Source organism: Nannospalax galili, unplaced genomic scaffold (assembly GCF_000622305.1).
Source record: "Nannospalax galili isolate Female #2095 unplaced genomic scaffold, S.galili_v1.0 scaffold300, whole genome shotgun sequence".
Classification (NCBI taxonomy): Eukaryota; Metazoa; Chordata; class Mammalia; order Rodentia; family Spalacidae; genus Nannospalax; species Nannospalax galili.
The window spans coordinates 1,873,898-1,900,904 of record NW_008347322.1 but is presented as its reverse complement, the minus strand read 5'-3'; the positions used below and the strand labels follow the sequence as shown (position 1 = coordinate 1,900,904).

At 51.9% G+C, this 27,007-nt stretch overlaps 1 protein-coding gene across 1 annotated transcript; it reads left to right on the top strand.

Annotated features, from left to right (window-relative positions):
* The first annotated feature begins 525 nt into the window (after positions 1-525).
* On the top strand, positions 526-14,238 carry Gfi1b (growth factor independent 1B transcriptional repressor). The gene is made up of 7 exons (XM_008843947.3): positions 526-583; positions 8,360-8,476; positions 8,981-9,118; positions 9,726-9,991; positions 10,756-10,893; positions 12,807-12,972; positions 14,060-14,238. Exons 2-7 carry the CDS (start codon positions 8,377-8,379, stop codon positions 14,236-14,238), a joined length of 987 nt encoding a protein of 328 aa, XP_008842169.1. The 5' UTR covers positions 526-583; positions 8,360-8,376.
* Positions 14,239-27,007: the final 12,769 nt, after the last annotated feature.

Sequence of the window (27,007 nt, the reverse complement as noted above, 5' to 3'; positions counted from 1 at the left end):
TTGCTTTATGTTTGGCCAATATTTTCCATCCACAATTGCTTGAAACTTGAAACTGTTTGGTTATGGAGTGCCAGTGCCATTATCTCAATTGCTTTTTTTTTTTTTTTTTTTTTTTTTTTTTTTTTTTTACAAAGTCAGGAACTGCAAGTAAAGGCTGAGAGATTTAAATTTTAGTCATTAGCTGCTTTTTTCATCCACATGCTTCTCAACATTTCTAGAGAAATTTCCAGTGCCAGAGGAGAGAGCTGAGGGCTGGGGCAGCCACAGCTCCTGTAAAGTTTTGATAAGCAAATAGAGCTACACTTGTACACCCTCATCATTGGCTAGTGCTTTGGCCGCCAGATTTTGACACAAATAATCAGATTGAAAATCAGGGAGGGGAACAGAAGAGGAAAACACATACACACACACACACACACGCACGCACGCACGCACGCACACACACAGAAGAAAAGGAGAAGTATCTATTTGTGCAGAGACTTATAAAGTTGACAGAGTGAAAAGCAGTCCCTGGGCCGGCAGAGGTTCCCAGCGTGCCTGTGGGACCTGGGGCAGGACTCAAGAAGGGGACAGTTCCTTGCAGGTGAGTGCCGCCAGGACCTGGCCCTGGCTGGGCTCTTCTTTTGAAATTTCAATGTCCTTCTGAAGTCCTTTCAAAGCAGGATGGCTGGTTCCTTTTGCAGTTAGAGAATACTGCAAGCCAGTCTCCTTTCTAGATGCTGCGATCATTGCTGAGCCAGGGGAGAAGGCACAGAAAGGACAGTCTAGTCTGTGAGGCCCCAAGCTAGCATAGGCATCATGCTATGCTACCCTTCTACGAGCTTTGAGAAACTTAAATATAGGCAACTGGGCTTCATCCGCATGCACAAAGTCACATATGAACCTGAACAGGCACAAAACAGCTCTTCCAGGGCCGTATATAGGACACAACCAGAGGTACCAAGTAGGTGTCTTCATGTGGGAAGAGCTGTCCTACTCCAAGAACGCTGATGGAATTCCTAGCCCACCCTTCCACAGCCCCCAATGACTGTCTCAAAAGTTCCTGGGACCCTTGGGGAGACGGGGCCCCCTCTTCTCCAGAGCCCACTGAAGGGAGGTGACAAGGTGAAGCTGCCCCCAGCCTCTGGGAACAACAGGATTACTGGTGGGAGGTATTGCCTCGGGTTTTGGTTCTTTGTAAATATCCTTAGTTCTTTCTAACTATACCTGGAGGAAAAGGAAAGTTTGAGTTCATGGGCATCTGGAGAGAACAGCTCCTTGGGAAATAGGGCTGGTTGCAGAGATGCACACAGACTCTGTTGGTCTGTGTGTGGGGTCTTGAGTAAATCCGCGGTTTTATGAGATCACTGAGGGCAAATTAAACAGTCGCCTCTAGCTGTGGGTCTGGCAGCCTCTGGGGGCTCACAGTGCTGTGTCTGCCCACCTATACACTTCCAAAACCCTCAAAGTGGGGAGCTACCAGTGTGGAACTCTCCGACTTGGGGATCAGCATGTTGCTCTCTCTGCACAGAGTTCTTGAAGAAGACAGAGAACTCTGTGTGATTTAGGATTGACTGATGGAATCACTCCAATGGCGCGCACCATTCTGCCACTTCAAGGAGGGCAGTGTGAGATGAGCGGAGTCCTACTAGAAGGCTCTGGGACCAGGTACCAGGTCTCCCCTCGCCGGGACATGACACCTGCACCCTGGCAGAAACAGCAGAAGGAATTCCCTCCGTAGTCTGGAGGAGTTTTGTGTTCATTCCTTTCTGGGAGTAATTCCAGTCAGGGGGGCTGCTCTGCCCTTTAGTACAGACGTGTGCAGGACAGTCTCATTTGCTCACTGCTGTCCCATTGCAGTACTACACATACACAAAATTGATCATTTTTGCTTTTTTTTTTTTTTTGGTCTTTTTGAGACAGGGTCTCCCTGTAGCCCCAGCTGTCCTGGAACTCACTATGTAGACCAGGCTGGCCTCGAACTCACAGAGATCCACCTGCCTCTGCCTCCCAAGTGCTGGGACTACAGGAGTGTGCCAAAATGTTTTATTTATTATTTTTATTTTATGTGTGTGCATGTATTACCTGCATGTAGGTAAGTGCACCTGTGTCACGCAGTGTCCACGGAGGACAGAAGAGGCTGTCATATCTCCTGGAGCTGGAGTTACAGACAGTTGTTAGCTGCCATGTGGGTGCTGGGATTCGAGCCCCGGTCTTCTGCAAGAACAGCCAGTGTTCTTAACAGCTGAGCCGTCTCTCCAGCCGCATTTTTGCTTTTGGTTTGTGTTTCGTTCCTGTGCTAGGCACAGAATCCAGGGTCTTTGCACATGCTCGACAAGGACTCGACCACTAAGGCAGACTCCTAGTGCCCCAACCCCTTTTCTTTCTCTATTTCTTTCTCCTCCTTCTCCTCCTCCTGCTCCTCCTCCTCCTGCTCCTCCTCCTCCTTCTCTTGTTATTTTTTAAGACAGGGTCTCACTATGGAGCCCCCAGTTTTTCTAGAACTTGCTATGTAGCCGATTCCAGGCTGGCCCTGATCTCACAGTGATCTAGTGGCCTTTGCTTTCCAAGTGCTGGGATTAAAGGCATGTGTACCATGCCTGGCTCTTTTCCCCTTCCTTCCTTCCTTCCTTCCTTCCTTCCTTCCTTCCTCCCTCCCTCCCTCCCTCCCTCCTTCCTTCCTTCCTTCCTTCCTTTCATTTTCTGAGACATGGTCTTGTAGCCCAAACGGTCCTTTATGCAGCCAAGAAAGCCTTAAACTTCTCATCCTTCTGCCTCTACCTCCCAAATGACATTTATAGGGTTGCACCCAGTTTTATGTGATGTTGACTATCAAACCCAGAGCTCTGTACATGTTAGACCAAGGACTCAGCTGAGTTACATCCCCAGCCCTTTTCTTGTCCTTATTTTTATTTTTTTCTCTTTTATTTCTTTTTAAACTTTCAAAAATGTATTATTATTATTTGTGTGTATGTATATGTGTATAAGATGTATATTGGGAGTACACCTGCCATGGTGCACATGGGAGGTCTGCAGACAACTTTATGGAGCTGGTTCTTTCCTTCCACCATGTGGGTTCTGGAGATTGAACTCAGTTCAATAAGGCTTGCAAGACAAGTATCTTATCCACTGAGCCATCCACCAATTCTTCTTTTCTTTTTTCTTTTCTGAGACATTGCCCTCTCATGTTGTCCCAGCTGCCCTGGAACTCCCGGGCTCAAGCGTATTCCTGACTCCTTCGCGAGTGTTTGGAACGTCAGATGCCTATCACTGTACCTGACTCATTTTAGTCATTTTGAAGTGAACTGTTTATAGCCACCACGTGTATTTCTCTTGTACAACCATCCATCCCCACGGTTGCTTCCTTTTGTAAAATTGAAACCTCATACCTGTTAACCGATAACTGCATTGCCCTGCCCCTGGCCCCTGGCAACCTCAAATCTACTTGAGTCTGTACAAATTTGCCTATTGTGCCTTCTCTCAGAGGGGTCATTACAATATTTGTCCTTCTGTGGTGAGTTTATCTCACTTCGCATAGTGGTGTCAGAGTCCATCAACCCAGGCATGTTGAAGTTCCCTTCTTTGGGAAGACTGAATCAGATTCCACAGCAGGCCTGACCGTGTATTGCTTATCCATCCTATGTGGATGGAGCCCTGTCCCCATTTCCACCCCTTGGCTGTTAAGGATGATGTTTCTGTGAACGTCGATGTATAGACTTTCTCTGCAACCCTTGGTGTTTTAGATGGAAGGTCATTCCCTGTCGTTACTGATGTATGTATTTGGTGGTCCTGGGGACTGGACCCAGGACTTCACACCTGAGATTCACTGACTTTAGATTCTGAGTTCCCTGCTGGGTTCCCTAAGGTGACCCAGGCTTCTCACCCTTGACTCCGTGGAAAGGTTTTGTGGTTCCTTTGTTCTCTCCTTAAACATAAAGGAAGTCCAAAGGGTCCCCAGTAGCTGACCCTGAGAATCAACCCAGGCTTGCCCAACCCTTCCTAAAAGGGAACCCGAGTTACGAGTGTCTCAGGCAAGGTGGGTCAGTCCCTCACTGAAGGTCAACGGATTGTACATGGGATTTTAGAGTAAAGGGGAAGTTTAGAAATCTCTTAGCCCAACCGTCTCTTTTGAGAGATAGGAAAACCAGACCCAGGTTGGTGGCTGACGCGGTCACAAACTCAAGATCACAAAATCAGACTCATCCCCACGGACTGCACAAGGTGCCTAGATTCAGGAAAATCAAAACCTGCTGAGCTGTCTGTGCGTGGAGTCTGGAGTGTGGGATGCTGTGCCCTCCAGGCAGCCCCAGATGTGATTCTGACTCAGGGTCAGGAGACCCTCTGGGAGATGGAAGGTTTTATAAAGAGCTTGCTGTTAACGCAGGCCTCTTTCCGGAGGTCAGATATCATCGCTGCCTCTGTTTATGAAGAAATCGGAGACTCTTTCACAATCTCTGCGCTGAGCTCTCTCTCAGAATGGTTCGTGTGAATCAAAACCGAGTGGTTGTTAATTAACTATACTATAGGTGATTGGTTCCGTTTTTTTTTTTTTTTTTTTGACCTAGCTAACAGGGGCCAAAAGGAAGTTCTCTGGGTACACTTGGCTCCTGCTGTGGCCTTGGGAGCCTGGCCATTTTGCCAGGTTTAGGGGAGAGACTGCCCTGAGGAAAGATAGTAGAAGGGATCGGACAACGCAGCCAGGGAACCCCAGAAACCAGGACCCCTTGTTTCCTGTGTGAGCATAAGGTTCCCAGAAAGTGCTCATGAATGCGAGAGGTCTTGAACCTGTGTGGTCCTGGGTCCTAGTCAGTTGACCTGGGTTCACCTTTAACTCTGGGCCTGGGGGTAAAACTACCTTTAGGGAAATCTGTGTGCCGTTTATTTTCCACGTGTAGCTGGTTAGGATCTAGTATGGGGTCTTCAGGAATCTGGAAAAGACCCAGGCAACTGTGGAATCTGACTTTCCTATCCTTTAGCCCCGGCACCCAACTTCCCCTGGTCCTGTGGTCTGGGCCAGGGCTACTGTGAGGCGCACAGATGGCACCAGGTGGGGCAGTGGGCCTGGAGTGAAATCCAAACAGGACAGTAACCTTAGACCTTGACCTTGGGCAAGTCAGCATCCACTCTAAGCCTTGAGCACTCCACTTACAACCTGAAGACATTTCCTGCTTCCCTGTCCCCAGTGACTTAATGCACACCACGGAGCTGTGACCACATGCCGGTTGTCCTCCTCAGTGTGGCTATGTCTCAGCGAGGACACAGCATAAACAGCTGGCACAGCCTGGACCACACAGACTCCACTGAATGACGGTCTCCCTGTTAATTTTCCCTGAGCAGCCTCAGAGCCTGGCTCCTCCTCTGTGAGATGGATGGAACAGGCCTCTGTGGAAAGTACTCAGGCAGCCTTAGCAGACCCTGGCTGCCACCAGTGTGTGCCAGGACTCTGTCTCAGAAGCTTTAACTTACACTTTGGTTTTAGTGGATTCCCTAAGAAAACAGTGTATGTAAAATAAATCAGCTTTTGGGGCTTCAGAGATGGCTCAGTGGTTCAATTCCCAGCACCCACATGGCGGCTACGAACTGTCCTTAACTCCAGTTCCAGGGGAATCCATTACTGGGACTGGAGAGACGGCTCAGTGGTTAAGAATACTGACTGCTCTTGCAGAGGACCCGGGTTTTATTCCCAGCACCCACATGGCGGCTACATACTGTCCTTAACTCCTGTTCCAGGGGAATCCAAAGCCCTCTTCTGACCTCCACGGCAATGCACGACATGGGTGCACTCACATACATGCAGGCAATACACTCATACACATAAAATAAAAATAATAAAATATATTTATTTTAAAATCAGCTTTTGACAGACCATGGACAAAGATGGAGGGAACCCAGTTCTGCCCCCTCTGCTCAGGGTTTGGTGTCCTTCAAGTAAGAGTTGGGAAGATTCAGAGGGGGAAGGAATGGAGAAGCCCAGGAAGGGGAGTGGGAGGCAGGAGGAGGAAGACTCCTGGAAGATAAGGTCCTGGCAGCTGGGTAGGGACAACAACCTCTCTAAAGCCTTTGTTTAGAGAACTGAGATCTGACAGTGGAAGGGACCAAGTCTTTCCAGAGCTGAGAATGAAGGGCCCTGAACTTGCCCCACTCCCTGGGGTCAGCTGCAGCTCCTGGTTCATCCTTAGAGTGCACCTCCTCAGCTGAGCCTCCCTCCTGGGCCCTCAGTGCCTGCCCTGCACCTTTCCTGCTCCCAGCAGGGTAGGACAGTGAATCGGAATCCCTGCTTGGCTGATCTGAACACAGAGGCTGCACAGCAAGGAGGGCTGGGCCTGGCTACCCTGCAAACAGCCCCAAGCGTTGATGCTCCCCAGCATGGCTCTGAGCCAGGGGACAAGCAGACCTGAACCGTCTCCTGCTTGGCTCTGGGTCACCTGATGGGGCAGGCGTGACTCAAGGGCCCTGGCCTCAAGGCTGAGTTCCAAGCTGCCTTTCCTAATCTCACCTCCCACCCTGGTCTCGGTTAAGGCCTTATCGCCCAGTCCTGGCTGTTGTTGAGAAGCAGATTTCCCGCCTTTGCTGGTCCTATCGCTGTTGCAGCCCTGGGTGGGTGACCGGCCCCGAGTGGGGGTGGGGCTTCTTTCAGGCCTCTGCGAGCCAGTACTTCTAAGCTTCAGTCTAAACCGCCTGAAGAGAGGTTAGAGGACCCTAAAGAGGCTCTCCGTCTCCGGGGTCCTCAGGAGCACCTCACAGGTTGGGGAAGGAATATGAGCCATTTGAGGGGTGAGGCTGGTTCTCCTCTGCACCAGAGGACTCAGCAGAGAGGTCAGCATTGCCCCCATCTGGGCAGGTCCTGTGACTGGATTTGGTCCTCAAATTCTCCCCCACACCTGAATAGAAGGGTCGATGATGACACCAAGTTGGGATGCCTCCCATTTAGCCCTTGGCGGCAGGGCATCCACATCTTTCACTCAATCCATGAGGAAATAGACCTCCAGGTGCGGTGCACAGTGCACCGGGGGCTCCTTCCACACCTCAGAGACAGAAAGCTCTTTCTGGAGAGCTGACTGCAGGCTGAGGCTCTGTCTGCAGTAGCTCCCAGCCTGCAGTGTGATGTAGGTTTGCAATTAAGGCTCTTCCCTCCTCATTTGCAGCGACCCCTCACCAGGCCCCAAGTAGCCAGTAGCGCCTGGGATGCCCTCATCAGCACCCCCAGGCTGGGCAGCATACCTAAAGAAAAGGAAGTTATTAGCCCAGAGAGGTAATATGCCCCACCTTGAACAGCAGGCAAACTGAGCTTCTCATCCTATGAACTTCTAATCTAAAAATCTAAGCTCAGAGGACTGCTTTATATGGCCTCTAAAAGTATGTCCAATTGGGCCTCAAGTGTAAGTTTGGTTTTTTTTTTCTTTTGAGACAGGGTGTCCTATATAACCCACGCTGGCCTTGAATTCAATATATAGCTGAGGATGACTTTAAACTTTAAACTGATCCTCCTGCCTCCACTTCCCAAGAATTGGGATTACAGTCATGTGTCAACACACCCAATTTTATGTGGTGCTGTGGACTGAACCCAGAGCTTGGTGCATGCTAGGCAAGGCAAGCACTCTTCCATCCGAGCTCTGTCCCCAAACCTTCAAGTGCAGCTTTCTAGAACCAGGATCCACAGTGTGTCTGCTAAAGAGACCCCAGGCCCATCCTTCCTTCTTCTTCCCAGGGCAACCCAGGCTGAGACCAGAGCTTCCAGACATGAGTGCAACCCCCCCACCTGCCACAGTGAGGGAGAGGGTCATCTTACAGTTGCCACAAGAAGTATGAATCACAAACTGGGAAGGTTGCAATTAATTCACAGTTCTGAAGGCTAGATATTCAGATATTCAGTCAAAGTGTCAGCAAAATGGGTTCCTTCCAGTAGCTCCGATAAAGCCATTTCATGCATTCCTCCCGGCTCCTGGTAGCAGACAGAAGTTCTGGGCATTCCTTAGCTTGGAGAGGCATGACTGCAGTCCACACATGCAGCTTTCCTTCTTCTTACAGGGACACTGGTCATAATGAGTATAAGACCCATCTTCAAACAGATCTTTTTGTTTTTGTTTTTGTTTTTGAGACAGGGTCTCCCTGTAGCCCCAGCTGGCCTGGAACCTGATATGTAGACCAGGCTGGCCTCGAACTCACAAATATCTGCCTGCCTCTGTCTCCCAAGCGCTGGGATTAAACACCATGCCCAGCTCCTCAAACACATCTTAACTTGACATCACATTGACAGGTGCCAGGTGGATGTGAAGTTTTGGGAAACACTATTCAACCCAGTGCAGGAGAGGGGAGGCAACTGAAGACAGAGGAACACTGCTTGTCCCTCTTAGCCAATCCCACCCTGCTCCCCTTGCAGGTGGCCGCACACGCAGAATGCCACGCTCCTTCCTGGTGAAAAGTAAGAAGGCGTACACCTACCACCAGCCCCGAGCACAGGACGATGACCTGTTCTGGTCCTCCACCATCACCCCTGGTGAGTCGGAGCTCAGGGCAGCCTTGGCTGTGCCTGCCTGGCACCATCCTGCCAACGTGGTGCCAGCTTTGCGGTGAAAAGTAAGAAGGCGTACACCTACCACCAGCCCCGAGCACAGGACGATGACCTGTTCTGGTCCTCCACCATCATCCCTGGTGAGTCGGAGCTCAGGGCAGCCTTGGCTGTGCCTGCTTGGCACCATCCTGCCAATGCGGTGCCAGCTTTGTCGCGTCTGGGTCAATGAATGAATGAATCAAGCAATCAAGCACTCATCTTCTCTGACCCTTTCAAGTTCTGGGAGTATCAAGATTGGAACCACCACTGCTGGGGACATCTGGGTCCAATTGAGGTCTGGTTACCTCACCAGAGCCAGTCCTGCCAGAACCCCTGTTGTGAACAGCAAGTGAATGTTCCTGGGTCCTCTCTCCCCATGTGATGCCCCTTGCTCCGTACAAGCATCTCAGTAACTGTAGGTGGTGACTCTAGGGTCTTGTCTCTCCACAGTGGCCAGAGACCAGGTCCTGAGCAGCAGCCCAGTTCTTAACACACTGCTCCCAAGCCAAACTCTGGACTGGAACCCTGTAAAACAGGAGCAGGAGCTGCCGTTAGCCCAATGCCTGCCCAGGATGGCCTCTGCCCCAGGTACCCAGCCAGGATCTCTGTCATCTCCTACAGGTGCTGGGGATGAGGGTGACTCTTCTCTTGGGTAGGCCTCCTTGGGGTCAGGGAGTCAGGACCAACAAGGTCACCGGGTGCCATCTGGGCTCCTGGCTTCTGCTGGTTAGTTACTCCTGGACGAGTGTTTACTCCAGATGAGGACTTCTGTGTGGAGCAGTGGCCAGGTGGTGCCCCAGGTGGGGATGAGGAAATTTGAAATCTCTGTGAAGATACAGATACCCCCAGAGGTAGATAGTGGGGCTACACACCGAAAGCCTCAACAGGAGGTTAGAGGGGAGGGAGGAGGGGCTACGGGGCCATGTTATTTTAAAATGAATCACTCACAGGACTGGAGAGACGGCTCAATAATCTAAAGGACCCCAGTTCAGTTCCCAGCACCCACATCAGGCAACTCATGGCTATCTGTAACTCCATCTCTAGAGAATCTGACACCCTCTTCTGGCTATCTGAGGGCACTGCACTCATATCTCACAGACACACACACAGACACACACACACACACACATGCACACGCACACACACGGATAAAAATAAACCTTTAAAATGGATCACTATGTTTGTCTTTGCACAGAGGGACCCCTGGTGACATCCCAACCTCAAGACGGGGACTCACCCCTCTCTGAGTCACCCCCTTTCTACAAGCCCAGCTTCTCCTGGGACACGCTGGCTTCATCCTACAGCTACCAGCAGACCCCCTCTACCATGCAGTCAGCCTTTCTGGAGCATTCCGTACGACTGTACGGCAGCCCCCTGGTGCCCAGCTCTGAGTCCCCCTTGGACTTCAGCCTCCGATACTCTCCAGGCATGGACGCATACCACTGTGTCAAGTGCAACAAGGTGAGCAGAGGGTATGGGTGGCACTCAGCTCAGTTCAGCACTCCTCTCCAGGGAGCTGGTTCCTGTGGGTGCTCATGACTGGGTGATCTTGTGAATCTTGGATTCAGACAGTTATCATCATCACCACTTGAATCCTGACTGTGCCTGGCCTCATGTTAAACACTTGCTTGATATGGATTAGCTGGGGAGGTAGAAAAATGGCAAAGGTTCAGAGAGGACACATCACCTGCCCAAGATCACACAGCAAGCTCTCAGAATCAGCATCTAAATATGGCTCCAGCTAGCTTTGACATTGTTTCATCTTTTGAAACAGGGTCTCATGCAGTGCAGGCTAGCCTTGAACTCACTAAGTAGCCAAGGATGACCTTGAATTCCTGATCCTCCTCCCTCCACCTCGTGAGTGCTGGGATGACAGACATGTACCACCAAGCATGGTTTATGCAGTGCCAGAGATCAAACCTAGGGCCTCATGCATGACAGGCAAGCACTCTACCAACTGAGCCACATCCCCAGGCTCCCATCTCTGAGTAAGCAACAGGTTACTCAGCCTCTTGATGGGGCATGGAGGGACCTTCCAGGTCCCTCTCTAGCCCCCATTTTATAGACAGGAAACCACCCAAAGAGGTGAAAGGACCTTCCCAGGACACAGCAGTGTAATTTTCTGCCCTGTCCCCCATTGTTGTCTGGAGCTAGCACAAGCTGGCTGGCTGTGGAGCTCCAGGCCTGCCTCCCCCTAGTGTCCTGATGCTCTGTCCCTGCTGCAGGTGTTCTCCACCCCACACGGGCTGGAAGTCCACGTCCGCCGTTCTCACAGTGGAACCCGGCCCTTTGCCTGCGAGATCTGTGGCAAAACCTTCGGCCACGCAGTGAGCTTGGAGCAGCACACGCATGTCCATTCCCAGGTGAGCAGCTGGCAAAGGCTGAACGTGACAGGGATGGAGTCTCAGTGGTGGGGAGGGGGTATCTCACTATTTGCCTCCCTGAGTCTGGGTCTCCAACACCCACCCATAACATGCTGGGTCTGTGATTGACTCAGCTGGCTCATGTATAACTTAAAGAAGGTCTGGTCCTGGCATAGGATTTGGGGGTATGGGGGATGTAGTAAATCTGTGATGCCCAAAAACATCTTGTTCCCTGCGTGGCCCTCAGCTTTGGAGACCTCAAGTCTGAGAGTCTTAGAGTTAGGTTTAAATGCACATCTTACCCCACTTATCCCTGTCAGTTGGGACCCCATCTTGAGCTTCCTCTTCCAGAGAGAGTACCTGGCTAGATGGAAGCTGATCCCTAACACCTGGGCAGCTGGGAAAGGTGGGACATGACCCTAGGAGCTTCCATTTCTCAGCCACGGCTGGGAGTCACTTGGATCTCTACCTCCCCACCTCGGTCCTCTACCTCCCACAGCCTTTCCAGGCCATCCCTCTCACTGTTCCAGCACACAGATGAGGAATACAGCTCAGGAGGGTTAAATGACTAACCTCAAACCATCTGGCTACTGGACTGAGATGTGGCTCAGCCGGCAGAGTGCTAGCCTAGCATGCATGAAGCCCTGGGTTGGTCTCCAGCATTACATAAACCAGGCACACACTTGTAATCCCAGCACTCAGGGAGCAGAAGCAGGAAGATTAAGAGTTCAAGGCCATTCTTGCCTACATAATGGGTTCCAGGCTAGCTTAGTCTATATGAGAATCTGCCTTAAAAAAAAAAAAAAAAAGCCAGGCATTGTGGCGCATGCCTGTAGTCCCAGCACTTGGGAGGCAGAGGCAGGTGGATCTCTGTGAGTTCAAGGCCAGCCTGGTCTACATAGTGAGTTCAGGTCAGCTGGGGCTTAAAAAAAAAAAGGTACGTGGTAGGGCAGGTGAGACGGCTCAGTAGGTAAAGGTGCTTGCTGCTAAAACTTATGTCCTGAGTTTGATTCCCAGGATCCACATGGTAGAAGAAGAACACCAACTTCCTCAAGTTGTCTGTGCCCTCCACATGTTTGCTGATGTGCTGATGTATATGCACACATGAGTGCACGGGGACACATACACACATAAATAAATAAATAAATAAATAAATAAATAAATAAATAAATAAATATTTCAAAACATTTAAAATCCATGGTAGACGATAGAACTGGACCTCAAAGTTCAGATTCTTTATTTATTTATTTATTTATTTATTTATTTATTTTATGTGTATGAGTGTATTGCCTGCATGTATGTAAGTGTATCTGTTTCATGCAATAAATACCTGTGGCAGTCCCCTGGAACTGGAGTTATGTAGGGTTGTTATCCGCCATGTGGGTAGGTCCTCTGCAAGAGCTCCCAGCCAAGTCTAGTCCCATGCTCAGCTTGGCTGTCCCAGGCCTCGAGGCTCCACCTGCACCTGACCCACCGGGGCCTGAACCCAGGTGCTGTTAATCAATGAGCCATGGCTCCAGATCCCTGAATTCAGACTCTTAAATCACAGCTCAGCCCATCACTGTCCCTACCAAGAGAAGCTTACTGTGGATTACTGGTGAACTTAAAATAATCTCAGATTTGTGGTTTCATCGGTTTAAGGCTTATTTTGAGGGGGTTACTGAGAAAGGCACAGGAAATACCTCATAGGTAGTCAATCAGATCCCAGGTCTCAGTTCAAGCTGGGAGGCAGGTATGGGGTGGGGGGTCCTTCCTGCTTCCTGTTCCTTCAGGCCCCTGCCCTTGAGGCCACCCCAACAGAGTGTCTTTCTCAGGGTGTCCCAGCCGGGTCCAGTCCCACGCTCAGCTTGGCTGTCTCAGGCCTCGAGGCCCCACCTGCATCTGACCCCCCAGGGCCTCGTTTCCTCCGGCAGGAGCGTAGCTTCGAGTGCGGGATGTGTGGCAAAGCCTTCAAGCGCTCTTCCACCCTGTCCACCCACCTGCTCATCCACTCAGACACACGACCCTACCCCTGCCAGTTCTGTGGGAAGCGCTTTCACCAGAAATCAGACATGAAGAAGCACACCTACATCCACACAGGTGAGCATGCCTCGGCGAGTCCTGTGGGAGGCGTCCGATCTGGCCTCCAGGCACCCTGTCATTCACGAGAGGCCAGCTTTGGTTTGAGGAGGGGCTGGGGGCTAGTTTCTAAGTGGATGGAGGGCTGTGTCACTCAGTGAAAAGAGACATTGGAGGGACGCAAAGGTCAACACTGAGCTGCGGGCAGAATGAGATCAGCTATGGATTCTTCATTCACCCGATCAGCCACTCACTCCACTGTAAATCGGTGTTTCTTTGGGGACAGGTTCCATGCCAGCCTCGGGGACGATCCAGAGACAGGCTGTATTAGTTATTTTATGTCACTGTAACAAACTGCCTGAGGAAAGCAACCTAAAGATTAAAGAAAGTAAAGGATGAAAAGCAACTTAAGACAGGAAAGGTTTTCCTTGGCTCACAGTCCATCATGGGGAGGAAGAGGAGGTAGCAGGTCACATTGTATCCACCCTCAGGAAGCTGAGACAGGTGAATGTTGGTGCTTAGCTTGCTCCTTCCCTTTATGAAGTCTAGGGCTTCAGCCCATTGAATAGGCCCTCCCATATTTAGGATGGGTGCTCTGTTAAACCAGGCTAGATCCCATTCAGTTAACCCTTAAGAGAGGTGTATTGTTGTTGGTTCATTAAGACAAGACTTCAGTCGTGCATGGTGGCGCTCCCCTTTAGTCCCCAGCGCTTGGGAGACAGAGGCAGGCAGATTCTGTGAGTTCAAGGACAGCTTGGTCTACAGAGTGAGTTCCAGGCCAGCCAGGGCTACAGGGAGACCCTGTCTCAAAAAGACAAAAAACAAAACAAAAACAAAAATGACAAGATCTCAGGTAGCCTAGGCTAGCTTTGAATTAATCTGTAGCTGAGGCTGGCCTTAAATGTGTCCTCCTCCTGCCTCTCCTTCCTGGGTGCTGGGGTTGCAGCTGTGCAGGTGTGCCCCACCACGCTGGGCTGAGAGGTGCATTGCTGTGTCTCATCCTTATTTTCTTAGTTTAACCGTGCAAGAAAACCTAGTAGACAATGAATGGGGGGTGCAGGCCTGGCACTGCCACCCTGACCCCACCTTGCTGTGTGCCCCTCCCCAGGTGAAAAGCCCCACAAGTGCCAGGTATGTGGAAAGGCCTTCAGCCAGAGCTCCAACCTCATCACGCATAGCCGCAAACACACCGGCTTCAAGCCCTTCAGCTGCGAGCTGTGTACCAAGGGCTTCCAGCGCAAGGTGGATCTGCGGAGACACCGCGAGAGCCAACACAACCTCAAGTGAGGCTCCTGTCCAGCCAGCCCACCCCGAGGTGCGTCACCTGGAAGTCAGCCTCATGCTCCCGGACCCCCAACCTGGAAGTTGCACTGGCCAGGGGGTTTCAGGCTCATCTAATTGCTGGGTGACCTCATGCAAGTCACACTCCTCTGGACTGTGTCTACTGCTGAACAATGTGGGAGTCCAGCCGGGTTCTTCTGGGCTGAAGTTGTCACCGATGTGCTAAGTCTCTTCCTCTGCCAGAACACAGAAAGCTACAAGACCACCCACCCCTACCCCCCACCGGTGGACAGGGAGGCCAAGAATAGACCAGAGCCGCCATCCACAGAGAAACCAACCACTGGGATCTGGTCACCTTGGGTTTTTAGGAGTTTTCTTTCTGGCTGCCACAGTTGGAGCTGCCTCCTGCCCCAGCTGGAGGTCCGGCACCCCTCTGCTGCAGCCAGATGGGCTGGCTGCCCCCTGCCTCTGGCCACACTCAACTGGTCACTGGGATCGGGACTCTATTCTGGTGGCTGCAAAACCAGGGCTTAGTTCTGTTGGAAGCCCGCTCTTCTCCTTTGCTGCAAATAAAAATAAACATATGGCTTTGTTTACATGTGATGTGCAGTTTTTAAATGCCTGCTGGGTCCCAGGGACTGTGCGAGGCTTTGGGGAGGCCTTGACAGGCGGCAAGTGCGGAGGAGGAGGTTGCAGAGACCAACTTCAAGGTTTTGTGATGGGCACTGGGAAGGCTGGGGCCGGCTGCCTTCTGCAGCCCCTGGAACGAATCACTACAAACCCAGTGGCCTCTCATCATACAAACTGATTCTCTTCTGATTGTGGAGGTTCTGATGTCTTCTGGGGCTGAATTCTGGAATCAGCAGTGCTAAGACCTTCCTGGAGGCTCCAACTCTGGGTCCCTCCCTCCATCTGTAGAAGGTGTGGCTCTCTGTTCCTGGCCTGTCAGCTCTTTCCACCTTGGGTCTGCTTGCCTTCTCTCATAAAGATTCTTGTGACATCTAAATACCTGGGTAATCGGGTCAATCGTCTTTATTGTAATCATGGTGGCGGGCAGGATAACGGTCCCCAAAATTGTCTTCCACATTGGTACCTTAGAAGCACTGCATGGGGTCCAGCCCACAGCCAGTGCTGCCAAGTCCTTGCTTCTCAGACAAGGCTACTCAATGTTGCCGCTTCCATGAAGCCTCCCTTGGTCATTCCAGCCAGAGACTCTTTATTCTCTGACACCAAGCCTCCTGTGCCCCGTGCCTGTGGTCCAGGAACTGCTGACAATCTTCTATAGACATCTTTGACCTCGATAGGCACAGTCTCCAGGGTTTCCATATACGGTCTCTACTCCATACAACCCTCTGCAAAGGAGATGCCATCCCATTTAACAGATGTGTAACTGAGACACAGAGGGGCCAGCTGAAGAAGAATGAAAACATCAGGGAGACAGGATCGTATGTGCAGAAGAAGCTCCTTGGGGCTGGAGGATAGTTGTGTACTGTGCTTACCCGGCATTGTGTGAATCGTGGGGTCCAATCCCTAGTAAGAAAGAAAAAGAGTCCTTGGAGAAACTTCATTGCAGTCAGATGACTCCTCTGCAAATCACATTTTATCCTTGTGTGTGTGAGTGTGTGTGTGTGTGTGTGTGTGTGTGTGTGTGTGTGTGTGTGTGCATGTGGGGGGTGGGGTGGGAGTTTACAGGTCAGCCTCGAGTGTTACACCTCAGGACAGATGTCTACCTTATTTTTTTGAGACAGGCCTCTCACTGGGACCTATGCTCACGGATTCAGGTCCATTGGCTCAGGGGCTCTAGGGATCCTCCTGTCTCTGCCTCCCCAGCAGGATTACAAGTGTACATCACCACACCTGGCTTTTTATGGGGGTTCTGGAGATCAAATTCAGGTCCCCACGCATACAAGGTCAAGCCCTTTACCAACTGAGCCATCAACCCAGTGCAACCTTGGGCTCTCAAATTGAGTTGTGGTGCTTGACCCCCCAGTAGCAATGTGAGGCTCTGTCTGGGAAGGAATGGCCCATTCTGAGTCTGCCTTCAAGTCTCAGCTTACCCTCGTGCCCACTGATAGCCACCGGTGTGTCCTCTAGTTCTGTGCTCTGGTGTGGGTTTCTGGCGCATCAAGACTGAGGCTGATGTCAAGAGCCCCAGGCTCTGGGTTTTGCTGGCCAGGCCCCTAGGTACCTTTCATTGTAGAAGCTCTTCCAGTTTCCCCAGTATCCCCACAAACAAACCTGTCAGGTGTGCGCAGTGATTTGCATAGGAGGGTGGTCTACCCTCCCCAGCCAGCTCTCCATTGGTGTCCTACTGGGCCAGCCCTTGAAGGCAGGAAAAGACTGATGAGAGGCCAGGGCAGCAGAGCCAGCAGAGCCTAGGAGACACTTGTCCCCACCCCTCCTCCCGCCCACGGGAAAGTGACACCCACAGAAGGTAAGGAAGTGGCCCAAAGCCACACTTCTAATGGGGGGTACCGGACCCTACATATGTCCTATAGGGAGACAGTGTGAAAAGTGAGGGAAAGGCGTGGGGGAAGGTGAGCACTCTGCCTCCGCACGTGCTTGTATTCACATGTACTTGCACCCGCGCGCGCGCGCACACACACACACACACACACACACACACACACACAAAGCAGGAACTGCTTTGCATATTTCTTGTTTGCTAAACAAAACCAGGGCAATATTGGGATTTCAGCCACTTTTGCAGCAGGGTAGGGCCAGAGGAAAGCTGAACAGTGACGGGAAATTGGACACCTTCCTCCAGACAGGCTGAGGTTGAGGTGCGGTGAGGTCAGGGATAGTCTGTCTTCATCTTCCACTGACTGCCCCCATTGAGGAAGGTGGAGAGGCCACGGCAACCTCAGAGCAGAGGGTGCACTGTAGCCCCATTTGCATATCAAGACAGGGACAGGTGTGGGAACAGGTACTGGAAAGGCTTACCAGCCAAGGCTGGGTGGGGCAGCTCTGTGGCCAGAGATGAGTGGGACTGTACAGGATGGAATACACACACACACACACACACACACATACACACACACGTACACAGATACACATACATACACTCATATATATACACATATGCACACATACACATACAAACATACACATACACACATATATACAACATGAATACAAATACATACATATGCACGCATAAAATACACAATACAATGCATACATACACACATACATGTACACATGCGCACTCTGTCACCATGGGTGTAGAGCTGGCCCCAGACTCTGTCTCCATCACCATGGATGTAAAACTGGCCCCAGACTCTGTCTCCATCACCATAGACATGGAGCTGGCCCCAGACTCTGTCTCCATCACCATGAATGTAAAGCTGGCCCCAGACTCTGTCTCCATCACCATAGACATGGAGCTGGCCCCAGACTCTGTCTCCATCGCCATGGATGTAAAGCTGGCCCCAGATACTGTCTCTATCACCACTCCTCAATGGGCTTGGTATGAGGTGCACTGGGGCACCACCCATGCTGAATTGGAAGGACCTTCAAGGCCCCTGTTCTTTATCTCCCATGGGTGACTCCTGGCTCCCTATGTGGCCTGAAGTTCCCACCAGCTGCATTACTGTGTGACCTGGGAGGCAGTATCCAGCCCTGGGAAAATTCCCAGTCACTTCCATTTACCACATGGGCAGACACAGAAGCCCAGAGGAGACCCCCATTCAAGGTCACAGGGGCAGTTAGCAGCCGTGTCAGAATCTGGTTTCCAACCCCTAGTCCTGTCTCTCCCAAAATCCCAGGCCTCAGGGTGTAGCCCCAGGTGTTTCACAGGGTGGTAGGAGTTGGAGAGACTGCCATCCCTGAGGCTTCTGTGAAGGGCATTGATGAGGCCAATACCCCAGTGAAACACCAAAATCAATATTTTAATATTGAAACTAACTGGTCACATTGGGGAGTGGGGTGTGATTTCCAAGTTAATTTTAATATAAATGTCCCCTGGTGATGGCTGCTTAATGCCGTTGTATCCCCAGCCCTGGGCTCCGTGTTCCCTCTGAATGTATGTGGACCCCCTCCCCGTGGCTGCCCTTCCATCACTGTTAAGAATGGAAATATTCCCTCTGGTCAGTTCAGGACTGTGCATGTAGCTGAGTTGGCCCCAGATTGTCCCTCTCTATCCCTGACTGGAGTACACTGAGTGGAAAGATGAGGTGGACAGAAGGAGACCGGGAGTCCAGGCCTGGGAGCTGAGCAATTGAGGGGACTGGGGAGAAGGAGGGCTCTGTGCTACCTGTTCAGGAGATCAGAATATCTCCTGAAGGTTCCCTAAAGCCCAGGTGTGGTCCACCCCATTGCCTAATGGTACCCCAGCCCTGGCCACTCTGGATGACCCAGGCCTCCTGAGTGACCCTAGTCCCTGGATTCAAGCCCTCACTCCGTCACTGTTCTATAAGCTTCCAGGGGGTGGCTTGAGAGAAGCTCCAGAGGGGAGGAGCTGAGGATGGGGAAGAGTCTGGGCTGGCCAGCTAGGTATTTACACAGCCAGAGGACCATTGTCTATAGGCTGAGATGGCAGAGATGGAAATGGCGGGGAACTGGGCTTTGGAGGATGATGGAGGTTAGCAGGCACCATGGTGGTTCTGCTGAGGTTCCTACAGAAGTAAAGGGTGTCCTAGGATGGAGGAGAGGCAGGAGGCAGGAACAGGATATAGGAGAGCCAGGTTCTACTGGGCCCGGCTGCCCTGGGACTCCAGAAGAGTGCAGAGTCCTCCTGATATCCCCAGTGCTCTCTCCCTCTCGTCCCTTTCCTATGATGTCTCCTCCATGGGCCTTTCCCTATGATGTCTCCTCCATGGGCCTTTCCCTATGATGTCTCCTCCATGGGCACACACATGTCCCTCCCTCCCTGGAGCCCTCTCAATCTCACATCCCTGCTCAGGGAGGCCCCAGAAAGAAGCTTTCAAACTCTGATCATCCCTGGACCCTCCATTCCATGCCTAAGGAGGTAAGGAAAAGAATTAGTCATGCTTGGGCACAGAGTGGGCACAGAACATGTGTGTATGTATTGTCTGTAAAAAAAGGAAAAAGCGCCCTCGATACCTACGAGAAGAGACTGTCCAAGAGGCTGATGGCACATTCATATGCCGCTCTGAAAGGAAGGTTGTGCTCTGTAAGAACTGACCTCAAAGGGGGTCCATAAAGCTGGTCAGAGACAGAGGAAGCACAGGGCACGACAGCACACTGGTTCCATCAAAACTGCATAGCTATGTCTGGAAGGCGGTCCTCAGTGCCCACAGCCATGCACCATGGATTCAATCAACCAAGGATAGAAAATACCTGGAGAATGACGTGTTGAACGGACCATGCCCAGGCCTTTTCTCGTTATTCCTGAACTCTACAGCATAACTGCTGATTGCATAGCATTTGCATTGTGTTAGGTGTTATAAAGTCATGTAGAGATGACTTCAAGTACAGGAGACTCAGTGGTTAAGAGCACTGACTGCTCTTGCAGAGGACACAGGTTCGATTCCCAGTACCCACATGACGGCTAACAACTGGCTGTAACTCTAGTTCCAGGGGATCTGACACCCTCTTCTCATCTCCGAGGGCATTGCATGACATGGGTATACCTACACATATGTAAAATAAAAATAATTAAAATAAAATAACTCTAAGATAATTAAGTAAAGTATGAGAGGGTTCCATGGGCACATGCTTGCAATCCCATTACACGTGAGGTGGAAGATCAGAAGTTCAAGTCATCTTCAGCCACACAGGAAGTTCAAAGTCAGCCTCTAATACCTGAGATCCTGTCTCAAAAGATAAACAAAAAAACAAAACTAAACAGCAACAAAGATAAAGCAAGACAAAACACAACGGGCCATTTTATTTAAGAAACAAGTACCCATGGACTTCGGTGTCTTTTGTCCATCCCCAACCAATTCCCACAGACACCCAGGACCCACTGACTAACTTGTGAAGGGGAGCGTCTAGGTCTTGACCTATCAGGCTTCTTGGGGCTGGAAAAGAGGAGTGATCTCACTCTCCTGCTACCTGTCAAAGAACCATGAATTTGGAGTGGTGTGTGTGTGCGTGTGTGTGTGTGTGTGTGTGTGTGTGTGTAAACTGGAAAAAAACAGAAAATAGAATTTACAAAATAAACATATTCACTGAGAAAGCCATTCATATTTCAAGTGAAAAAATGGTTCAAACATCAGTATATATTAATCCCAGAACTTGGAAGGCAGAGACAGGCAGATCTCTGTGAGTTCAAGACCAGTCTGGTCTACATAGTGAGTTCCAGGCCAGCTGGGGCTATAAGGAGACCCTTTCTCAAAAAGACCAAAAAAAAAAAAAAATCAGTATATACATGAGCTAGAGAGCTGGTTCAGCAGGTAAGAGCAGCACTCCAATTGAGGAGAGTCCCAGTTCAATTCCCAGCACCCTTGTCAGGAGGCTCACAACTTCCTGTAACTCCAGGTCCAGGGGGTCCAACACCTTTGACTTCCACAGGCACTGCACTTACGTACACACACATACACACACACACACACATACACACACACACAATTTTTAAAAATCAGTATATGCTCTATGATTCTATTTTGTTCAGTGTTTGTACACGTAGCTGGGAGGAAATGTAGAGGATAAAGAGGGGGTGTCCACAGGGGCTGTCTGAGGGACAAGGGGTACACTTTCATCTGCTTTCCAATGTGTGTATTCTGTCTCTCTGCAGCAGGCTTAAAAGATAACATTATCTCTGGCATTAAAAAAAGATTCTCTCAGCTCAAATATAATTTGAGTTTTATATTTGGGGTTTCTATTAGTTTGAGGTTAGCCTTTCCGTCCCTTCCTTCCAAGCAGTCAGGCTCTCAGTGTTCCTGTCACATGGGTACACAGGCTCCTTGGGGACAGGTTTTGGTTTTTTTTTGTTTTTTCTCCCTTAGCAATGCCAGCTGGCTCCCCAATCCCCAACCTTAGGAGTAACCTCCCAGCAGGTGCTGAGTCCCATCCTGTGGGGATAATGTCTAGTTGTCTCCAGTAAGTTTAGGGTTGATGGGCTGGAGAGATGGCACAGTGGTTAAGAACACTGGTTGTTCTTGCAGAAGACCAGGGTTCGAATCCCAACACCCACATGGCAGCTAACAACTGTCCGTAACTCCAGTTCCAGGGGATCTGATGGTCTCTTCTGCCCTCCACGGGCATTTCACGACATGGGTGCACTTACCTACATGCAGGCAATACACTCACACACATAAAATAAAAATAAGAAATAAAATTTTTAAAAAGTTTAGGCTTGATGCTCAACTTCCCAGGGGCCTCCCAGGTCCTTGGCAGTTGGGGCAGGACTTTCGAGGTGAATCAAGGCCCTGGCTTGGGGATCCAGAGCTGGACAGTAGACATATGATCCAGGACACACAGCAATTCCATCTGGCCTGGATGGGTGCCACCTTCTCTGGCTTCCATAAGTGTCCAGCTGGAGTTGGGCCCCACCAGAAGCCAGGCAGGTCTGGGGTTCTTGGGGATGGTGCCTGGAGGAAGGGCCACAGGAGGGAAATCTGAGGCAGGGCCTGTTCTGGCCCAGCCACGCTCAGGTTTGGCCTGATAAGTTTATCAGCTGGTGCCGGCTGCCAACTGTCAGCATGGATCGGTCGGGCTGGGCAGGAGGACACTCCAGGGTCGATAGTGCCTTCCAAGTGTTATCAGGGGCATGGTGGCCCAGAGCGCGGGAAACGGGGAATGGGGGTGGGGGGAGGCTTCCAACCACTTTACTCAGACAAGAGCTGAGAGGGAGAGGGAGGAAGAGGCCTCTGAGGTCCCTGGGCCCCGACCCCCCCACACTGCACCAGGAATCACTTCCAGACACACAGGCTGACAGCCTCGTCCCAGGCTTCCAGGGGGAAACAGTGCTACATTGCTTCAGCTCTTGTGTGAGGTCTAGAGCAAAAGCCCTATTTTCTAGAAAGTTCCAGTGCCCCAGAACACATAAGGAGAACCATATGGGAGCAGGGGTCTCTAGGGCTCCTGTGGCTTAGCCACGTCACCACTCTTTCCCCCGCCAGCGCCAGGTCTCTCTCCCTGAGCAAGGTCTCAGGTGAGAGTCAGACTCACTTTACATTTAGTGAGCTCTCTGGACTGTCTGGCCCAGCACTTGTCACTGTCCAGGAAAGTACAGCCTTTCCAATGCGATTGTCTGTGTCCATCCACTAGAACACCGAGCCTCAGAATACATGGATGTGCAGAAAAGGAGGACTAGAGTCCAGGAGACCAGGAGGAAGAAGAAGGGGAAGTTGGGTTGTGGGAGACCTTGCCCCCTCACCAGTATCCCCAGATTCTGTAAATGCCTTGGGACCGACAGGGAAAAGTCAGTCAGGTGGTTCCCAGAACAGCTGCACCCAGCCTGATTCTCAGCTACAGTGTGAAATCATGGGCAAGAGTGACCATAAAGGTTAGCTTTGGAGGAAGGGAGTTGATTATTTTTATACTCTTATCTCTACTTTTTCTGGGGTTTCCATAGATTCTATAGTAGCCCTGTGTTTTGGAGAGGTGGGTGGGAGTGGTGATGTATTCTTTTGTTTTAAAAGAGAGAGGAGGGCCAGGCGGATCTCTGTGAGTTCAAGACCAGCCTGGTCTATATAGTAAGTTCCAGGACAGCTGAGGCTACAGGGAGACCCTGTCTCAAAAAGGCCAAAAAAAAAAAAAAAAAAAAGAGAGAGAGAGAGAGAGAGAGAGAGAGAAGGGAATGTAGTTCCACTGGTAATTTGCTTAGCATGCACAAAACCCTAGGTTTGATCCCCAGTGCTTACATGAACCCAGTCTGGTGGTGCACATCTGTAATCCCAGCACTTGGGAGGTAGAGGCAGGAGGATCAGTTCAAGGTCATTCTCAGCTTCATAGTGATCTTGAGGTATCTGGGCTCTAAAGGAGGAGGAGGAGGAGGAGCAGGAGGAGGAGGGGGAGGAGGAGGAGGAGGAGGAAGAAGAGCAGGAGGAAGAAGAGGAGGAGGAGACAGAGAAGGAGGAAGAGGAGGGAAGGGAGGGAGGGAGAAAGGGAATGGGGGAGGGCTCCTGCCACAGCTCCCTGGCTTTCTCCGACCAGAAGTGGTGGACTGGGCCTTCCAAACCAAAACCAGTCTGTTGGGCCCCCTCTGCCTAACTGAGGCCCAAACTGGGCCTTAGAGTGAGTACAGGGCCAGCGACGTGCTCCCCAAAGTCACTATGAGGACACCGGCCCAGGACCCTTGCAGAAACAGTGCGGTCCTACTGAGTTGAAAATCAGCCACTCAGATCCACCATGGACCTGCCATCTACCAGGCTGAGTTCCAAGAGAAGAGGTCAGGACCTCAGGAAGCCAGACGGAAATCTCACCTTTCCCTTCCCAGGAGCACAGAGTCAGCAGAAATGGGAGGCAGCAGGGGAAGGCAGTGATGGCCAGGGAATCGTCAAGTCAGGGGGTGGCCTGGGGACACCTCACCAGAAGCCCTGGATGTGGAACGGCCCTGGACATGAATATGTGGCGGGGGGCAGGACTGGGTGACTTTGGTCAGAGTTTTTCCTGGGCCTTGGCAGTGCTCACCAGTCAGACAACCTTTGGAAATCTCACCTTCCACCTGCCAACAGATGGTTTTTTGTCAATTCTTTTCTTTTTTTGAGACAGGGTCCTGCTACATAGTCCAGGCTAGCCTCCAACTCATGAGGTAGACCAGACTGGCTTCAAACTCTCAGTCCTCCTGAGGCTGGGATTACAGGTGTGTACCACCATATCCAGCCTCTTCAGTCAATTCTTTTTTTAAAAAATTTGTTCTATTTTTATTTATGTGTATGAGTATAATGCCTGCATGTACGTAAGTGCACCCGTGTGTGCAATGCCCAAGGTCAGAAGACGGCATCGGATCCCCTGGAACTTGAGTTATAGATGTTGTTAGCCACCATGGGGGTGCTGGGACTTGAACCCGGGTCTTCTGCAAGAGCAACCAGTGCTCTTAACTGCTGAGCCATCTCTCCAGTCCCTTCAGTCAGTTCTTGAACAATGGAATGGAGGGTAGAGGTGGCCATTGTCGGGCAGAGAGAGAAGGAACTCGCACATTTGTAAGAGCCCACAGCATGGGGACAGGTTAAAAGTTGAGACAATTGAAGAGTGACATTCGATCCGTTTCTGCTGCTCAGCTCCTGCCTGACATTGCTGATAACAAGCTCATTTCTAATATTCCTCGAGAGCTGACACAATGCCAGGCCATGGTGTAAACGCTTTATGTAAGTTAACTCGTTGGGAGAGTGTTATTATGACCCACATCTTTTTGAGGGGGAACCCAGACCAGAGAGGTTCAACAACTTAGTGGGTTCATAGGCTGCACACTGTCATCTGCCAGTGCCTTATGAGGCTGGACCTCTGTTCCCTCTGTCACCTCTACTTGGGTTGCACCCCCCCATTGCTCTGCCCTCCCCTAACCATCCTGTGCCAGCTCAAACTTCATTCTTCTGGATGCTTCTTGGCAGCTCTCTCCCCTCTGCCTTTTGAGTCATGATTTCAGCACCTCCCATGAGGTAGTGGGGCGCCATCAATGTAGTTAGAATTATCCCCACTAACAGCTCTGATCTTGGGCCCCAAGTCTGACCCTCCAAGGCCAGGGCTGGGGAAGAGATGGGACCCCACTGTTGTGTGATGAACCCAACTGTGCCACACTCCTCTCCCTGCCCAGCCACCAGCTGCGGCCACAGACACCGGGCAGAAGCATGGGGCTATTTCTGCAAAGGGTGACTTGGAACTTCCGGATCTCTTAAAAATAGAGGGGTTATCGTGGCCCTCAGGCCCCTTCCTCCACGAGGGGGACTCTGACATGATTTCTGGGGAAGGCCTGAGCCCCTGTCTCTCTGGGCCCCACAAGGACTTATCTCTGAGCTCAGTTGGGCCTCAGGAAGGGACCAAAGCGACCACCAAGGGCAGCTCTTCCTGTCCCTAAAGTCCCTTTTGGGAGCGGCAGGGGATGTGGCCACTGACTCAGGGGCGTCAATCACCCCCCTTCCCCAGGGCTGTGGTTGCCCGCCGGCCTTGAGGGAATCAGAAATAAGCTGGGTAGAGAGTACCTGGGGAAGGTCCCACCCCACCCCACCTGGCCCTTCTACCTGACCTTTCCCATGTCCCCACAGCCCCGTTTCTGTGTGTGACCCACTCAACTGCCAGGCACTGGAGAGGCTGGGGGTCCAGGCATGGGAAGTCAGGTCAGACCACTCTGCAGAGAGACAGTGAAGGGCCGGAAGGCAGAAGTAAAGGAAGGCAGGGGGTCACCTGTCTTAGCCCCTGGCTGCAGAGGAGGCCCTGGGTGCCAATCACCTCCGTGGCGTTCTCCACACTTGACAGGTCCCAGACTTTTAGAAGACAGTTTCCCTGAGTTGGTGGAGAGGGCCTAAGGCCTTGTGCTCTGGTCTGCTCTCTATGGGGCAAACCTTGGGGTTCAAGGATGTTCAGGGAGCCCTGGGAGACCATAGGGGTCGCCAACCTCAGCCCTTAGAGTCAGGGAAGTGTTTCTGGAGGACACAGACTCAGAAGGAGAGACTTTGATGTATCACAGTGGCTGTCCTTCCGGCTGCAGAGACCAGGGCCCTTCTGTGTCCCACTGCTGCGCCCACCTGCTGAGGGGCTGGGGCCCACTGGGCCCTGTCAGAGCCTCGGGCCGGCACGTGTAAACCAAAGAGACCCCATGTCCCTCTTCCACCATAGCGGCTGTCACCGTCCTGGTGGATCACGGGCTGCCCAGAGGCTTGGCTGGTATCTGTGGTCCCCCAAGGCCTGGCCCTGCCCCGGACTCCTCAGAAGGGAAGGTTCAGGATTCTGGGCTCAGCCTCCCCAGGAAGACGCCAGTCGAGCTGGAAACCGTCAGCTCGGGGTTTCCTCCCGCTGGCTCCCCGGTACCCCCCAGCCCAGCCTCAGACTTATCACTGCCCTGCAGCTGCCCGGCCCCCAGCCCCCTGCAACCACCTCCCCGCCCTGACTCAGCAAATCTTCCCTCCCCGGAGGGATGAAAAATCACAATGTCGGATTACAAAGCCCCAACCGTAGGGCAGGCCCCCGGCCGACAGATAAAGGTCTGCCCCTGCCCTCAGAGCCTGGTGCAGATAAGCCCTCTCCCAGCGGCTCCGGGCAGGCTCGCAGGTGTGGGCTAGGAGGCAGGGCGTCGGGTGGCCCTGAAGGCCCAGGGCTCTGCCTCTGCCCGACAAGCTGGCCAAAGAGGAAGCACCGAGGCCAGCTCTGCTGCTGCCATCCGCCCCCGGCCACAGGGGGAGAAAGAAAAGGGTGGGGACCTTCTAGGAAAGTTCGAAGGGAGGGTACCCCACAAATGCCCTCCACCCCGGGTGTGGGTGTCCGTCCACCAGCTCAGCCTGCAAACCATGTTCTCTGCAGGCATAGCTGCACCCTCTCTGGGCAGCTCGGCTGCTGCTGTCCTTGAGGAAGTGAAGTGCCTGGCCCCGGAGGACAGGCTGGTGGAAAGAATACCGGGAATGCCATTCCCTCCTGGCCTGGGGAGGATGGGAACCTGGGGACAATGGGGCCTGGGGAGGATGGGAACCTGGGGAGGATGGGAACCTGGGGAGGATGGAAACCTGGGGAGGATGGTAACCTGAGGAGGATGGGAACCTGGGGAGGATGGTAACCTGGGGAGGATGGGAACCTGGGGAAAATGGGGCCTGGGGAGGATGGGAACGTGGGGAAAATGGGGCCTGGGGAGGACCGGAACCTGGGGAGGATGGGGCCTGGGGAGCATGGGAACCTGGGGAGGATGGGAACCTGGGGAGGACGGGAACCTGGGGAGGAT

Bases quoted from the DNA above. Each gene is read 5' to 3' on its own strand.
- Gfi1b (XM_008843947.3), top strand. From the start codon at position 8,377: ATGCCACGCTCCTTCCTGGTGAAAAGTAAGAAGGCGTACACCTACCAC. The intron at 8,477-8,980 runs GTGAGTCGGAGC...GTCTCTCCACAG, and splicing joins GTCCTCCACCATCACCCCTG to TGGCCAGAGACCAGGTCCTG. The intron at 10,894-12,806 runs GTGAGCAGCTGG...TTCCTCCGGCAG, and splicing joins ACACGCATGTCCATTCCCAG to GAGCGTAGCTTCGAGTGCGG.